Source organism: Topomyia yanbarensis, chromosome 2 (assembly GCF_030247195.1).
Source record: "Topomyia yanbarensis strain Yona2022 chromosome 2, ASM3024719v1, whole genome shotgun sequence".
Lineage (NCBI taxonomy): Eukaryota > Metazoa > Arthropoda > Insecta > Diptera > Culicidae > Topomyia > Topomyia yanbarensis.
Genome location: NC_080671.1, coordinates 56,724,977 through 56,740,491, shown reverse-complemented (window position 1 = coordinate 56,740,491; position 15,515 = coordinate 56,724,977). Strand labels below are relative to the sequence as shown.

Below are 15,515 nucleotides of genomic sequence, written 5' to 3'. Positions count from 1 at the left end.
GTCTAAGGACCAAATGTCATCAATAGACTTAGAATCGCGTGGAGGCATGAGATAGGAAACTTGTAAGAATTTTGCTATCCCACCGTTTGACTACCAGAATGGATGGGAGAACAGTAATACTAGCAAATACCGACTACCATAAGAGCGGTGCAAATTTGAACGAGTGACGTAGAGTACTGCACTGAAAAAAGGACCAGGAGTGCGATTTTACGAAGTTTTAGCTTCCGATGGCCCTACATTTTCTGACAAAGTGAAGTTCTTGAATGTTGAGATTTTTATTACTGTTTAGAAAAGCAAAAGTATCATAAAGCTAGTGTCAGGCCTTCATGAGACCTCAAGAAGTCACTTTTGGAGGTATTCGTAAATGTAGATTTGTCGGTAGACGGTTCCAAATATAATAGAAAAATACCTAATTTAACACAACTACAGATCACTTGCAACATAAAAAGCTTTTTGTGAAATTCGACAGCTCCATCTTAGGCCAATTCAATAAATTTCCTGCATGAAAGTTTCCATTTTTTAAAAACGGTTTTTAAGCCAAAGCTTTGGAAGTTAAACCTTGGCGTGGAAGTGCCGGTATATTAATATATTCTGTTACTTAGTGTAGAATTAGATTTCGTCATTTACGGCTAATATACAACCGCCAGAAGAAACTTAAAACGTTGGTACACAATCAAGAAAGGCGAATCAGAAAAGGTATATGTCAGTGATTCACTAAATACAGACTGGAAAGAGGGTAATATGGAAAACCTTAAGGTCCGCCCAGATTAAGTCTTCGGTACGGAACAAAACCTCGGCCTAGGAACTCCTAGCATGTTGTTAGTCGCCTCTTACGACATGGGAGCAGTTCCCAGAGGTTCTATTCTTGGTTGAAATAGTGCAAAAAGATTTCAGCCCGCCGGACACCACACGGCTTAAAAATGAGGCGAATATACGTAATGATAATAAAATCGGGTCAAGTGAATTAAAATGTGTTAGTTCGTGTTACCAATACGAAAAGCAAGACATGGAAAGCACGGAATATACAATTTAAAAAAGATTCAAAAAGATTATTTTCACAGGAGAGATTCCTCGACCGCCTACTACGCAGCGGACAGATCACGATCGGGAGTGCCGTGAGTCCCTGCAACCAGAACTGAAGGTTGGACGTGCTAGACATTCCGTCACCATATTGTCATCAGCACCGATCTTCAATAAGGATCGGTAACCAGTTCGGTTCCAGTCAGTACCACAACCACGATAATCGAACCCCGGAAGGATCGAAGCGTCCACTATAAGCGGTCACAGATCCGCCATTGCTGTTTTCGTCGGCTATACGCTAGGAACGCCATCGCACACCCTGCACCAACAAATAAAATCCGCAAGTAAAAATAGGATAATGTGACGTCACATAGATTTAAGTAAATGTTAGGGTAAAATAAATTGTACATATAATTAGGAATTGAGATTCTTTCGAGAGCAACATTGTCCGTATATTTACACCACAATTTGGTATCGATCCCCGGACTCGAAAGGAGTCTGACGACTCCCTCGTCTTCGGGTGTTCTACGAGAAAGAAAATTCAAGGTTTCACTTGCGAGTGTCGTGATACATAGCGCATACCTTTTGGTCTTTTACCTTGGTTGCCAGCAGCTATGAATGGTCCGTTTTCCCGTAGTTCCCAAAGTGAATGAGTCCCGTGGTGAGTATGTGTACGCACAAAACGAGTACCAGCATAATTCCCCTCCAACCACCCACTGAACTAGTCTAGAGGTTACAAGCTGGAGACAAACAAGGTAATATTTATACCAAAAGCTGGGAAGCGCGATAAATCACTTCCAAAATCTTTTAGACCAATCAGCTTGACCTCCACATTTCTAAAAATAATGGAGAAAATTATGGACCTACACATTAAATCAGAATATTTCAAACAATCTCCACTGAGCAAGTTTCAATTCGCATATCGAAATAACAAATCAACAGTAGATGCGTTACACATACTGGTCGGAAAACTGGAGAATTCTATCGTAACAAAAGAAATTTCACTGGCTGCCTTTTTCGACATAGAGGGAGCTTTCGACAATGCATCTCATAGCTCAATGCGGAATGCTATGAGGAAACATGGGTTCGATATCTACACAAGAAATTGGATCAACTCGATGCTTATAAAACGTGAAGTAACTAGCACGCTTGGAAACACGACACTAACTATGAAAACAAATAAGGGATGCCCTCAAGGCGGAGTTCTATCGCCCTTATTGTGGTCATTGGTTGTAGATGAACTATTGAAATCATTAACTGAAATGGGATACGAAGTGATTGGATTTGCAGATGATGTTGTAATCCTCGTGAGGGGAAAATTTGACACTGTTATCTCAAATAGAATGCAATCTGCATTAAACTTCACTTTGAAGTGGTGTAAAAAGGAGGGCCTGAACATAAATCCCTCCAAAACATATGCCTCGCTAGTTTAATGGCCTAAAACAAAAGAGACATCAACTCAAAAAAAAGCTAGGTGAACTTCAAAGGCTTGCTTGTGGAGCGATAACCGGTGCCATGCGAAGTACTTCATCGAAGGCACTAGATGCAATGCTGCACCTCCTTCCGCTTCATTAGACGATAAAATTAGAAGCAGTAAAAAGCGCATTGAAAATAACTCTTCATAAACAATTATTATCTGGAGACTTAACAGGACACCTTGCGATTCTAAAAGATTTCCCTATAAATAACCTTGTCATTACAAACGAAGATTGGCTACAGGTAATGCCGAACTTTGAAACTCCATAAAAAATTAATGAGTCTGAACGGTCAACCTGGGAACAAGGTGGCCCTATTCTTCGTCCAGGCTCAGTAATTTTTTACACAGATGGGTCTAAAATGAACCATTTGACGGGATCTGGTGTTACATGACCAGGAATAAACACTAGTATTCCCATGGGATACTGGCCGACAGTTTTTCAAGCAGAAATATATGCCATTCTAGAATGTATGTCTGAAGAGAAGGTACCGGTATGGAAATATCTGCATTTTCTCAGACAGTCAAGCAGCACTAAATGCCCTAAGGGCTCCTACATGTCGCTCAAAACTAGTATGGGAGTGCATCCTTGCACTCCGACAATTGGCGGAGAAAAATCAGGTCAATTTGTACTGGGTTCCAGGACATTGTGGAGTTGCAGGGAATGAAAAAGCCGATGATTTAGCAAGAAGAGGGTCTTCCACTAATTTTATCGGACCAGAACCATTCTGTGGAGTTTCATCGTGTGCTCTCAAAATGGAGCTGAAAAAGTGGGAGATCACAGCTTTAAACAACAATTGGAGTACCATAACTGGACTGCGACAATCAAAGAAATTTATTTCACCTAACGATAAAAAAGCCTGGAGTTGCTTAGATTAAATAAAAAAGAACTATGCATCATCACAGGACTACTTACAGGACACTGTCCGAGTAAATATCATCTTATGAAGATTGGTAAACTTACAAACGATATATGCCGCATCTGCGGATCAGAAAGTGAAACATCACAGCATTTGCTCTGCGAATGTGCACTGATGCAACGCAGACTTAGTGTCCTCGGTAAAGGAACACTGGAGCCTTTTGATATTTGGACTGCGAATCCCAAACAGGTAATAAACTTCATCCGAAGTGTAGTGCCTAGTTGGGAAGAGTGTGTATTTCAATAAAGACAATCATTCATCAATAGTTATATGTCATTGTTGATAGTACACTTAGATTAAGGAAGGGGCATACCACAATAGATCTAAATATTGGTCGCAATGGTCCGTCTCCAACAAAAAAAAAGCGACGATACTGGATTCTCTCCAGTTTGATAAAGTGTATGTTCGCAGTGGAGCGGAAACAGAAACACTCGTACTCCATCACTCACGCTTCCTAGAAAAGACGACCAACTCAGTTTTCTTCGTGGAGAACTCAATACCCAGCTGTAGAGCCCAGTGCAGTGGTCCTTGCAAATCGGCAGCATTGGCCCCTTTAACAGAGACCACCCGTCTGCAAGATGACTTAGCGTATATGAATTAGCAAGACAATCGTCAATGTCATTAACGTAAAAAATGTAGAGTTAGTTAGCCATGAGGAAGACCAACGTAGCTAAATCACTATGTTTTTAAATCGCCATGCGAAAAGTGCATGTGCTTTTCAGACAACAGGTTTAGCAAAAAGTCTCCGACAGAATGTTGATAGAAACTGATTCAAATGCCCCCTAATATCCAAGAAGACTGATGCCATCTGCTCTTGGTTAGCATAGACCAATTGGATTTCTGTACAACGCAACGTAAGGCAATAGTTCGTCCCTTTGCCTTTGCGGAAGCCAAATTGTGTATTTGACAGTAAGCCATTTGCTTCGATCCAATTGTCGAGGCGAAATAAGATCATTTTTTCGAACAACTTCCGAACACAGGAAAGCATTGCAATTGGTCGATACGAGTTGTGGTCGGTGGCTAGTTTTCTTGGTTTTTGGATTGCGATGACCTTCACCTGCCCCCAGTCATGAAACTTGTTAAATAAGATCAATAAGCGCCTTTTTGCAGTGTCAGGCAGACATAGCTACCGCTATCAGCCGTGTCCAATAAACGAAATAAAAAAAGTGAGAAATCCAGTGAGGCTTTTCTCGATCCGGACGAATTATATTCAAGTCGTGAAAGTTGAGATTTATATCGGAAGTTCCACATAATGCGAAAGCAGCACATTTAGAAAAAAATAAAGGAATCGATTTTCGGGAGGATACTTCTGCTGTTCCACTGTAGAACAGTGATCGAATCGGTGATCTCGTTCGATGGCTTAGCCATCGAAGGATACGATCGCTGCAAGGAGAGTCCATTTATTAGTCAACTGCTTCAAAAATGTCTGCACTATGGGGAGAAAACGTATCATAATGCTTTTAAGAGGATCAGTAACATTGAAAACTGTGAAAATTAGGTCCACAATGTCAGAAAATTTCATTAGTCAATTACTGGATTGAATGTCTGTTTGAAAAAAGGGGACACTTGGTTTTTTTATGTCCCTGGAAGTGGCGGATACTTCTTATTAGAATTAAATTTCCAAGTCCTGGAGCAAATTGCTTCGGCATTTGGGCATCAATTCCGTTGGATTTCTTAAATGTAGTTGGCGCACTCTCAGGGGAGGACACCTTGACACCTTTACTAGACAGTCTAGGCGAGGCTAGTTTTCTCCTCTTCCTGGATTCCCCAGAGTTAACAAAAGATGTTCCTTCTTGTCGATCGTCAGATTCTTCCTCACCATGAGCCAAAAGAGCAAAGGAATTTTCGGAAGGGACAGATGGCGAAGCATTCTTTAGCATTTCTGCATAAGAGTGCTTCGAGCGATCCTTAAGGGAGCGCCTAATTTTATCCCCGTGCTGCTTGTGCGCAGGGCATAATTTAAGAACATGTGAAGGGCCACCGCAGTAAATACATTTCATCCTCTTGCTCTCCTTCGCATTTGCCGCATCGTTTCTTATTGCCACAATAGATGGCTGTGTGGCTCAGCTGCTTGCAATTGCTGCAGTTCATAACCCGCGGTACAAACAGGCGACCAGGTAGACGAACCTAATCCAGGAGGACATAGTTGGGAAGGGAAGACGCGGAGTAGTTCGAAGCGAATCTGACTGAGAATTAGTTGTTGCCTTATTACCCTCAGTTTTTGCTGAATACCATTGCTTGTATTCCAGAATCTTCACATGTTGAAATGAGGGGTCCTTAAAGCAACCAACTCCGTACTTCAACACGTCTTCGCACTTCAAACCCGGTTCGGCGACGACCCCATCAATCTCCACTGCCATACAAGGTACATACACCTTAAATTGCTTTGTGAAACGCTCGCAGCGAGCAATCTGGTTTGCGTAGTTGAGGTAATTCACTAATATGCGTATCTGTGTGTTGGGCCAGAAATAGACCACCCAGGGTTCATTTGAACTGGCTGGGGATGTTTTAATGCGAAGAGGATTGGGAGAATCAGGGGAGGCAGTAATTTTGGGGTTATCAGGCAAATCCATAGGAATATCATTCCCATCAAATGTTACTTTGCCCTCGGCCATTTAGTCACGAGGATTGCACGTGGTGTAAACGAGAGACGAAACATATATTCAGGGGGAAGGGATCTAAAAAGTAGCGACCAATCGAGGGAAAAAGAAATGGAAAAAACATACTTATACTACGTTCACACTACGAGTTAAAACGTGTTTTAACGCTATCTTAATGACGTTTTTCTTGTAGCCAATTATTATAACTCTGTAGTGTGAACATAGTATTAGCTTATATAGCGGCGTGTCCGGCAGTTGCACTATTCACTCCACCTGCCTAGGCACCGGCGTAGGCAGGTGGAGTGAATAGTGTTAGTTTCCTCATTGATAGTGCTGATAGATTTTGTAGTACTGGATGCAGCTGATCCTTTTTATAGTGCAGTGCGGCGACAACTTAACAAAACACGACAGACCGTATTTCCATTGAAAAAGGCCAACACCAAAGGCCGAAACGTTGGACAGTTGCTTTTTACTGACTGAGACAGCCGTTCACATTCATCCAAATTAAACCATTCCAGTCGTCATAAACATAAGTAGGGAGAGTTATGAAAATGTTGAAGCCATAGTACTCAAGTGATCACAGTCTACTTTCTACTTCTGCCCAAGTCAGACGTACAATCGAAACAAGTGAACAAAAACTAGCAACCTCTCGATCTAGTGTGCATTGTCTCGAGAACAAAGGAAACTTTTAATTTATTCTTGCCATCATGAGTAAAGTTGACAAAAAATCTCTGCTCCGACCCAACGCAGCAGTCGTTGACTTTAAATTCTGTTCAATAAGATTGAGTTTTCGTGAAGTGGAATACCTGCTGAAGGTGAAGATGCAGCTTAAGCTCAAGGAGGTTATGTATCTACAGTATCATCATCTTCGTAATGTCGTACTCATATCATTCAACACGTTAGCACAAGCCGAACGTTTCGTTTTGCAGAACAACTTAAAGCACGTGGCTCAAAGTGATAAAGTTGGAATTAAGATTCCCGTGTATATAGAAAAAGACTATGTAGATGTAAAGTTACATGACCTTCACCACGTACCCCTACTGATCTAATCGCAAAATACATGTCGCAATACGGCGAAGTAGAATCAGTTACACGTGATACGTGGAGAAATTTCTTCCCGGGTACACCCAACGGTGTTCTTGTGGTAAGGATGCGGATCGAAAAACCTATCCCCTCCCATTTGACTATAAAACTCAAAACCCACGAAGCTACTATTAATCAAACTACGTTATGCACCCATGAGGGGCAAACTCCCACGTGCAAGTATTGTAATCAAATTGCACACCACGGACAACCTTGCGTGGAAGATACAGAGGAGAATGCATCTCTACCGATTACCAACGAATCCACGGTAAACCAACCCAAAAAAGAGTTTTCAATACCAATACCTGAACCACAAACGGTTGCCAAATTTGTGGCAGCTGTTCAGTCCATATTGACAACTGCCAAAGCAGCATCCAGCACCCCAGATGTGGAGGACAGGAGAGAATTAATTGGTCCCCATGACACAGTAGGCGAGCCGCGAAAGAAGGTCTCCGCTCGCAATAAAAAGTTGCGCGCACGAGATCCAACGGACAATCAATAATATTTGTTTTATTTTTTTTTACATATTGTAAACACATAAAAGATCCACGGTTCCGTTAAGCTACCGCTATGAGCCGTGTCAAATAAACGAAATAAAAAAAGTACTCAAGTGAGAGCAAAGATGTGAAATATACCGATCGGAAAACTAGATGACATATTGGTTCACTTGAGTGACTCGTAGCTTAGGCAGAGTAAGCTCGACTCCTGGCTGCAGAAGACAGTAGATTAGTCCGTAAAATTTTAAGCCTGCTTCTAATGACCCTGCCACCCTGGTAGTTTTTCGATCTGTATATTTCACATCCTTGCTCTCACTTGAGTACTATGGCTGTAAAATTTTCATAACTTTTCCTACTTAGTAATTTTTAGCTAATTTAATTTCGTTAAAAAGTAAAAAAAGATAGGAATTCTGTATCAGGGAATCAGAGGTATCAGAGGTGAATGGCGACACTTTGCCATCAGAGGTCTTTGCTAACCAAGTCACCTGAACATAACAAAGGAACTTAAACTAAACCCTGTCTTAACAATAGCTCAAGATAAAATAGAGGCTAAACCAAACTTGACATTTCATATGAGGTCCATATATTGAATCATCAGATGCGGGATGTAGGTGGACCTATACTACCTCAAGGTGCAATATTATTCTGTATAGTTCTAAAATGTGTGAGCCAAATAAGTTAGGATTCACATTTCGACGACTGCCAAGTAGTCTGAGTAGTCTGGTTATCTGAGAAGATTGCGATTTTTGTATGTCTTCAGTTTTGTTTCCTGCAAACCTCCGAGCAGGTGTATATTGCATATACCTCTGCCTAGATAACTTCAGGCCACTTTTCCAATGATACAGCTTCTTTAATTCTTCATCCGAAGACTTCCGAGCCATTCAGTATCGCCTGAAAAAATTGGCAAAGGTCAAGATGCCATTTGTCGAGTCCGAGAACTCGTAACATATTCTCTGCCATTGTGCAGCATTATTGCATCGAAGGAGCTATACTTAAGAAGGCATCCTGTGATGCCTCACACGGTATGGCATACCTGTCCCAAACGGATCCTCTGCTACATTAATAATGTAGTACCCGTTTGGGACTACACATTCGGGCAATTTGTAACATGTAAAGCAAACAGGGGCAGCTAAAAAAGATAACCCGAATAGTGGTCGCAGTGGCAAAGAGTCCCCTAATAGGAAAAAGTCGCGGTTATACTGCACTTTTTTATTTCAACAATTGTATGAAAAAAGTTTGCTTCATTCGTTTTGAATTGCAACTTCCACAGCAGAGTTTGCTAGCTGGTCGTCATTTACTGGGACTGTTGTGTGTGCTTCGATGAGCTCTACCCGCCGATCTGCCGATGACAACCCTCGTGCTCCCTCACCGGAAACACATTGCTCTATCTCACTGTTCAGCCCATCAATGGCGGCTATCGATTCGCTGTGTCGAGTTACCATGCAGTTGTTCAAGCGAAATTTACTGGCTGCAATCTCTGTTGTGGTTATCATGGAAATTCCATTTAACTCCTGCCCGATCACCGTTTGGAACTCCGTCATGTAATCCAAATTCTGTAAAATATTCGGAAAATATTATTGAATAATGCTTTGATATTATTGTATTATAAATTACCGTTATTAGACAAATCTTGGCCTGTTCAAAAGTGGAAACAGATTTTTCGAATCCGACGTATGTTGTACAACTGGCGATGTTGTTGGCGAATTCCTGGCTGTTGGAAAGTGACAGCTGCAGTATCCGTTCGATCGCTTCTCCGATGCGTTCGACTCGGGTCTCTTCGCGGTTCATACAGGTAATGAGTGCAGTTTGGAAGTTAGTCAAATGGTTGAATATTTGATTCAGAGGTTTGCCGAAGCAGTATTCGATGTTATCTTTCCGACTTAAATATAGATCAACTAGCTGGTTGGAAATTCTCTCCAAGTTTACTTTAAAGTCTGAACTCAAAGTTTGAATCTGCTGCCGTATGTTGGAATTTATGATGCTGAACGCATTGGTGATGGACTGTGCATCAGTTTCACTGCGATTGAACAAGTAGTAGTATATTATGGTATATTCTTCGCCGTACTGGTCCACCAGGGTCTGCAGCGAACGATTCGTGGAGAATCTAGATAGCTTTCCGATTGCACTGTTAAGTTCATTTTTTATATTTGTTTGGTAAGTTGAGTATTTTTTAAGAACATTTGCCTGTTCGTCTAGAATGTCGTTTTCTATGCTCGTTTGGGATGAATTAAGTTTCTGCTCTACCGCTTGGCTCGCGGAAGAAAGTTTGGCTAGAAACGAGTTGACCTGACCCATATTGCGAAGTGTGTTCTCGAGCGCACGGGATAACATCACCATCTGGTCCTTCATTTGCAAGAGCGCTTCCGAAAGTGATGTAGTTATGTTTGAAGGGATACTGTCGTTGATAACTTCTTTAGAAAGTGGTTTCCCATTGGCCGCGGTTGTTGCTGTTCCGATTGCGTTCTCCACATTCCTCGTTACATTGGTGATGTTAAGTATAGCATCGTTCACCGAACTCAGAGCATGTATTAGTTCCGAAGCATATGAACTGCCCACAGTACTGTTCAGGTTGTACATTAAAACTTGCACGTCAGATTGCAGATATCGACTCATCTGATCGTACGAGTTGTGCAATGTCAAGAACAGCTCGTCCACCGTCACAGATTTATCGTCCGCAGCTTTGCTAACATTGCCAGTAAGCATTTTTCCAAGATGAGTCACATTATTGGTGATTTCTGCAATTAAATCTCCGCTCACTCGCAACCGTTCCGTTTGGCCAACCGAACTGTACTTTCGAAAGCTTTGGCTTATCTTTTTCAATGTACCGTTAATGCTTTTCGCATTGGAGCTGATTGAACCCGGTAATCCACCGTCAGCCCCAATCTGGTGATCCTAAAAATTAATAATTGCTTAACTATGCCAGATACTAAATAAAGATAGAACACAAATACCTTTAATGAGACCACTAGCAAAAGAAAGCCGATCAGGTTAAATGTGATAGCCATGACTGTCTTGGCGTAAGTTAGTTCTCCTACTGATTCAGCAGTTCGTTAAACTGGTCTCGATTTTGAACGAAATGGTTCGGATTGTACCGCAAGGATGCCGAAATTTAAAAGTTCGAGTGAACCTGTTTTCATTAGTTTTTTGTGTCACAAACCAAACGGCAACGGAACCCTAAATTAAATGAAAGTTAGTCATCGCTTTCACGATAGGGGAACTCTGGGAAAGATGGACAGTTGCTTCTACCTTTCACCTCAGTGGGGTATGAAGTTTTTGTGTAATATTCGATTAAAAGTCTGAAAAACGTCACTTCTTCATAGTTTTGTAATATGCCGCTTTAAATATAGTGAGGGTGAAAGCTTCCATTGAATAAATGAAGACTACAAAATTGTCAAACTTTATATGGGGAAGTTATTAAACTAATTACAAAACACTATGTCAAAGCCCTTGATGCGGGTTCAAAAGAATTTTTCATTTATTTTATTTATTAACCAGGAAAATAGTTTCCCCCATCTCCCTTGAACGAACTAGCGTGCAGTCAACTCTGGTGGACATCTTCGGATTTCTAAAAATAAAACAAATAGCCACTTATGCAAATCACAACCGAATCGAGCCGCTAAAGCACTCCATCTAATGGGCCCAAATATATCAAGCACCGCACCGTGCTCGCTCGACATCCGACTGCACCTGTATGACTGCTATGATCATTCAATATCTTCGATCTAGTTACATATGCAAAACTACTACACTCTTGTCGATAAATCAAGGTGTCGCGAGAAGGGGGTCATAAAGCATGCCGATGCAATTTTCATGTCAACTTGCTGCAAATGGGTGCAATTCCGAATGGGGCCAGGACCACTTTTTCTGCTTTCAATCGGAACATTTAAAGTGCATTTGTCACCATATGACACCGTTCTGATTGGCGATTAGGAAATGTATTCACCGATCAATTGATAATCTATATCATGTATAAGTATGTATGCAGCAGCCACCTTAAACAGCTGGTACACCCAATGATTGTGGTTTTGCATGTCCCTAGGCTAATAGTGTAAATTGATGACGTATTTTTGCATTTCTTATAAATGGAGAGTATAGAATTTGCTGAAAGTTTCAAAAGATTTTCGGGGCCCGGAAGGCCGAGTTTTATACACCAATCGACTCGAATGTGTGTATGTAAAGCTTAAGCATAAGCATAAGAATAAGAGATCGCCCGTAGTTGCTACACCGTTATTGATCGGAATAAATTGAGACTGCAAAATGTTCATTGGATCCACATGCTTGGGAATAATATTACGAGTAGAGATGGGCAAAACAGTTCACTTCGAAGAACCATTCCCGATCGAACAGTTCTGTAAAAAGAACTATTTCGCATGAACCGTTCTTTCGTTCAGCTGATGTTTTACCCGTATCTTGTGAATGGTTCTCAAAACATTTGAATCTGGGAGATGCAATAAAATTTCTGCGCGAGAGCTCCCACAGAACGATTCCTGCCCTGTTATATTTTTGTATGCTGAACGGTTTCACCAAGGGTAACGAACTCTTTATGATGTATACTGACAGAAGTAGAGAGTGAGATCAATATTTTTATTTAGCTTGTGTGTCATTCTTCGCCCGGTTCCACACTAATGTGGTTGTTGTTTGAAACGAAACTGAGTCAGTTTCTAACCCCAACTGCTGTCAAAATGTATGAACTTACAGCGGTTGGGGTTAGAAACTGACTCTGTTTCGGGTTCAAGCGAAATCGTCATAAGAGAGCACCGATAGCGGTTTGTTGGACAACAAGTCAGTTCATTTCAAGGAGCGAGTCGCTTAGCACAAATCGAATTGTGCCTACAAACAAACAGCGTGGTAGCTTGTGCCGCAATGTGCCACGATGTGCCATAGTGTTCAGTAAAACAAAAACAATGGTTGCTATGATTTTTTGGCTACAGTTTGTTGACAATTTTTGAGTTGTCAAAAGTGTGCCTCCTTGTGCCACATATTGTGGTAACGAGTGAAACGATCGTGTATTACTGTGAATCGTATTTTTATACTATGTTATCATAGGTGATACAGTATATATGGCACATTGTTCTAAGCCACTACGTTCACCTAAAAATCGGCCCGTATAATATGTTAAACAGCTTTAGGTGATGTTCAGTTCATTCGTTTTAAAGAGAATTGAGAACTACCGTTCTTTTAAAAAGAATTTCTGTTCACTCATTCTCTACGAAGAACTAGTTCGTTTGAACCGTTCGCTAAAGAATGGCCCATCTCTAATTATGAGCCACATTGTGCCATTTATATTGATCCCTGCATGCTGATCAATACCGTCAACACCGGCCACGTCCGATTGCAGAACTTCTGGGAAAGGAAAAAATGTTAGTCCGATACATATCGCTACTAGAACCCGAGCAATCCTCTGCATCTCCACATGTATCACGTGAAGGGGAGAGCTGTTAGTAAGTGTGCAAATAGCGTTATTATGAAAATTATGGTTGTTTTCATATTGTTGACCAAAAGCCGCTAAGTATCTTTGACAAAAGAAAATAACATAGCATACCGTTGCAAAGGTCATTTCTTCTTCTTTCCAGAACACTCGGTTTAAAAATGACCGCGTAGAAATTTTTTCGATGCCGAAAGTCTCAAAAAATAGTTTTTTTTTGCTATAAATCAAGATTTTGAGGGTATACAACATATTTCGAACATGGTCTTGTGTTGCATTTGGCGAGATCTACAACCTATAGGGGAGACTGAGGAGACTTGATCCCCGGAGAGACTTGATCCCATCATTGTAACTCAAAGGCGGATCAGAATACATTAATCGAATATACTAGAAAGTTGCGTAGTTTTATCTAAACAAAAGTTTCTTTAACACAAAAAAATAAATTGGACATGTGTTACCGAATTTCTATCGATTTAAAGAAATAAATCTCAGAAGAACCGAAGAAGATTTATTTTCCAAATTTTCAAACTTTTATACAATTTATAAAGTCTCCCACTGCATACTATACTTTTGCATACAGAAATACAGGAGAATGTCAATTATATGAATACGCTATGATTGAGCTGATTTTTTTGTTCAACTATATTTGTACTAAAGTTTGCTGAAATAGATGCTATGGGTTCACTTGATCCCTTCAAATTCGTGGAGATTTGATCCCCTTCGCCATGCTTCATACACACTACTGAACATAACCAAATTCACACCAGAACAATTGAAGTCAATGTTGCCATAAAATAACAAAAAACTGTCAAAAATGAACGCTTCATCATACAAAACTTAGCTGTAAATGTTTACTACAGCATACGTAGCAACCATGCATCCCACATTTGACGTTCCTCAACCATAATTACGACAGCTTTTAAATCATTGCACAGAGATTTGGGGAATTCGTAATAAAATTCAGGTGAGAGATGGATAATCAGGGCCGTCGAGAGCCACGTCGGGCTCCATGGCTGCTATTACTGACGGGCCCTTCTGAACCTACTTATTTGAATATTGATTAGAGGAATTGTATTCAACTGTTCAAATTAAACTATGTTGGAACGGTTGCTGTTTCTGTTGATCGGTGCCTTGTTATGCTAGTATATAGTGCTTTTATATCAATGAACGAATTCCAGAAACAAAAATTTGTGACTGTGGAGCATTAACATAATAGTAATCGATTTCAAAGGCTTTCCTACCCGTCCAACTATTGGCGATGTTGAGCATCTGCTGATTCTGATAGGTAAAATATGACCATTGGCGTACTCATGAAGTTGTCTAATGGGGAAATCACAGCACAGTTCGTGGCTACAAAAAAAAATCGTGGACACGACAACGAACAGAAAAACGTCAAATACACGATGTCCATCTATATCGAAGATAGTGCAATAGAAGTTCGACTACATGATATGTTCATTACAATATAATACGACTACTTGGAGAAATCTCTTTTCTAAAAATAAGTACCAGTGTTGGAGATGCGTTTAGTTGTGTATAAACAAGAATCCTCTTACCTCCAAAAAGCGCCTTGTATTATGGAAATCAATCTACTACTGTAATCTGTAAACGATCTGTTTGCTGTGGCGAATCGGTTGAGGCAAGTAATAAACAAAGTTACCTAGAAACAAACCAACACTCAACTTAAATCTATAAATAGATTACCCCGTATTTTTTCCTTAATTTCGAAGGACTTGAAACTTTCTAAAAATGAAGTACTGACGTATAATTATGTTTTGACAACTTTGCTTTATTGAACCTTCTCTCCCAACCCAGAATACCATGCCTGGTAGTTCTAAACATTTTATTCTGAGCATGTTCTGTGAGATGATAATATCTCAGATCGTAAAATCACATGCTGAGTAATTAGTATGCAACATTATATCTACAACTACGAGTGCGTCAGTGTCCATGAATTCCATTGCAGCATAGTATCCGTAACGGTATTGAGCAGATATCGTACTATCAAAGTCATGCTGATGTGGACCATCTCATAGATATTCCGTCAAAACTTTGAATATAGAAACCAACTTGCATACTAGTTGCTAAGAACTATACAACATAACATACTATTCGAAAGAAACAACCAATAACTAGTGGCCAAAAAAACAGCACACATCAAAGAAAGGCAAAGCATCCTTGATTACTAACGCGTAGTCAGCTTCATATTTCGAGAGACTAGTACAACATGAGTTAGTACTTCTTGAGCCATGGGGAACTCGTAAGTCTCATCTCTATTAGTCTATGGTTTACCACTCATATTACCACATTCACAGATAGCGTGCCAGACAGGTGAATTTCGACGGCTCCTTATTCCGTGGTATCCAAATCAGCTAAATAGCCATAGTTTTTCAATTTTCGGGTACCTGCTTGCGGCCTGGTAAAAGTATACAAAATGGTTAACAACGTTATTAGAAGGACTAATTCGAGTATTCGTACATCGATTTCACAAAAAAT

General features: G+C 40.5%; 2 protein-coding genes across 9 annotated transcripts in view; one reads left to right on the top strand and one right to left on the bottom strand.

Moving 5' to 3' along the window:
• LOC131685610 (serine-rich adhesin for platelets) overlaps window positions 1-15,515 on the top strand; it is a 331,716-nt gene that overhangs the window by 121,212 nt on the left and 194,989 nt on the right. The window lies entirely within an intron of this gene.
• LOC131679486 (uncharacterized) lies at window positions 8,836-10,599 on the bottom strand. The gene is made up of 3 exons (XM_058960221.1): window positions 10,546-10,599; window positions 9,209-10,486; window positions 8,836-9,147 (listed from the first exon to the last, which is right to left on the bottom strand). Exons 1-3 carry the CDS (start codon window positions 10,597-10,599, stop codon window positions 8,836-8,838), a joined length of 1,644 nt encoding a protein of 547 aa, XP_058816204.1.